Source organism: Rhagoletis zephyria, unplaced genomic scaffold (assembly GCF_001687245.7).
Source record: "Rhagoletis zephyria isolate East Lansing unplaced genomic scaffold, Rhagoletis_zephyria_1.1 Rzeph_scaffold_23091, whole genome shotgun sequence".
NCBI lineage: Eukaryota > Metazoa > Arthropoda > Insecta > Diptera > Tephritidae > Rhagoletis > Rhagoletis zephyria.
This window is the reverse complement of record NW_016180149.1, coordinates 5,115-6,900: the sequence shown is the minus strand read 5'-3', so window position 1 is coordinate 6,900 and position 1,786 is coordinate 5,115. Positions and strand designations below refer to the sequence as shown.

General features: G+C 35.6%; 1 protein-coding gene across 1 annotated transcript; it reads right to left on the bottom strand.

The window, feature by feature from the left end:
- Positions 1-3: 3 nt before the first annotated feature.
- On the bottom strand, positions 4-817 carry LOC108381609 (uncharacterized; the record flags this gene model as incomplete). The annotated part of the gene is made up of 4 exons (XM_017638026.1): positions 693-817; positions 340-633; positions 107-214; positions 4-33 (listed from the first exon to the last, which is right to left on the bottom strand). Coding segments are annotated over exons 1-4 (501 nt in total), but the record flags the coding sequence as incomplete, so codon positions are not given.
- Between the last annotated feature and the right edge of the window lie 969 nt (positions 818-1,786).

Genomic DNA, 1,786 nt, shown 5'->3' with positions numbered 1-1,786 from the left:
AATCTCCATCTCAATGTGGAAACAAGATTTACCCTTTAAATAAGAGAGAATATTGCTACAAACGTGGCAAAAAGAAATAAAATAAAATACAAAATCAAAAACCTACTGTATCATGAGTTATCTCCGAATCCATAATTATGTTGCCCTTGGCCATACCCAACATGGCCTTGTATTTCGACAAGTCAACACGATGATCGTTTGCGCAGATTTTCTCCTAGCGAAATGAGAATATTATGGCATGCAATATTTTACAGTACATTCTTTATCTTAAAGCTTTGAACAGACGGCAGCGTTGATCGGGATTTACTGNGATAAGTATAAACTTGTCTAAGCGCTTACCTCTGGCACTGGGCAACTAGCTGGGGCGCCGAAGAGCTTCAGCATATCCTTTGCTTCGTTCGGCACATGTTCGGCGGCAGCACACAAGTCGAATTTTCCCTCTTTCAGCACAATGCCATCCTTTTGCAATTTAAACTGCGACACGGCGGTATTGAAGGCCTTATTCATGACGCAACCTGAAGGCACAATTTCGCATTTCTTATTGAGTTTGACTGAAAAATCGTCATCTAGCGTAATGATCGCATCCGCTCCAGCGCAATTTTCCGCTTTTATCATACGCGCCTTGTAGCCATTCTATTGAAATGTTTCGAAATGAATCAGATGATGTTTTAAAGGTTAAATATTGCACTTACGCAAGCCAATGAAATTTCAATAGCAACGGCTAGGATTGTCAGGAATAGAGGACACTTTGCGACAGCCATATTAATAGTAGTAGCTACAATTTTCCACTTTCCGGTCAATATTTAATGCAGAATGCAGTAGAGAATTAAATTCGTCAACCGTGCAGCAATATTTATACGCTGTGGCAGAAGTGTAGATTTTTGAATAGCTTTTACTCTGCAACAAATCACTAGTAATTATTTTGAAATTATACGACACTTTTAAGTATTGCAATCGCTGATCGTTCGGGTCAATTGCGCATGCTGATATGAATGGGAAACGTTGGCGTACTCATTAAGCGCACTTTTGAAACTTTGTTTTTTTTTTTTTTTACTTTTCGTAAAATTTTTCAGTAGTTATTAAATATGGAAATTTAAATATTACACATTGAACTATTAAAAGCGGAATAAATATATAAATATGAACAGCATGACATTCCAACTGATCGATCGTGTCGATAGTATACCATTTTGCTACTAAATTGCCAACACGCAAACGACTTTTAGATTACCGTTACATAGATAGCATAGAATAGCTCGTTGCTAAACCAGGTTTGCATGCGCTTACAGAGTTTTGTGATTCTCCCTTTAGAATCTAGTAAGATAGTCCTTTTTTACAGACACTGGTGTCAGTCATTTTACAATATTTAATAGTTTGTTAAATTATCACCTCGGTTTTATCAGCAGGTGTGTGGCTTCAAAAGGTTATCATATTCCAAAAGTAGGTGTCGGCAAGCGTAATTAATAGCTAAATATATATATGTATGTATATGTATAGAAGAAGTGTAGCAGAGATATAATATCGTGCGCAATTTTTTAACTTTTTAGTTTTGCTATCAATTAAGTTGAATAGGTTGGACTTTGAAAATTTTATTGCAATTAAAAGTTAATTGGAAAAAAAAAACGTACATACCTCTATCAGTGGTATTGTTTTGAAGTCCAGTATATATTAGATATTACAAACATGAACTTAAATGAAAATAATTATCATCATTAAAATAGTTTAGCGTGCCTACTAACCTTGTCAATTCAGGGTCGATCTTCAGCGGCTTGATGTTGTCATACAA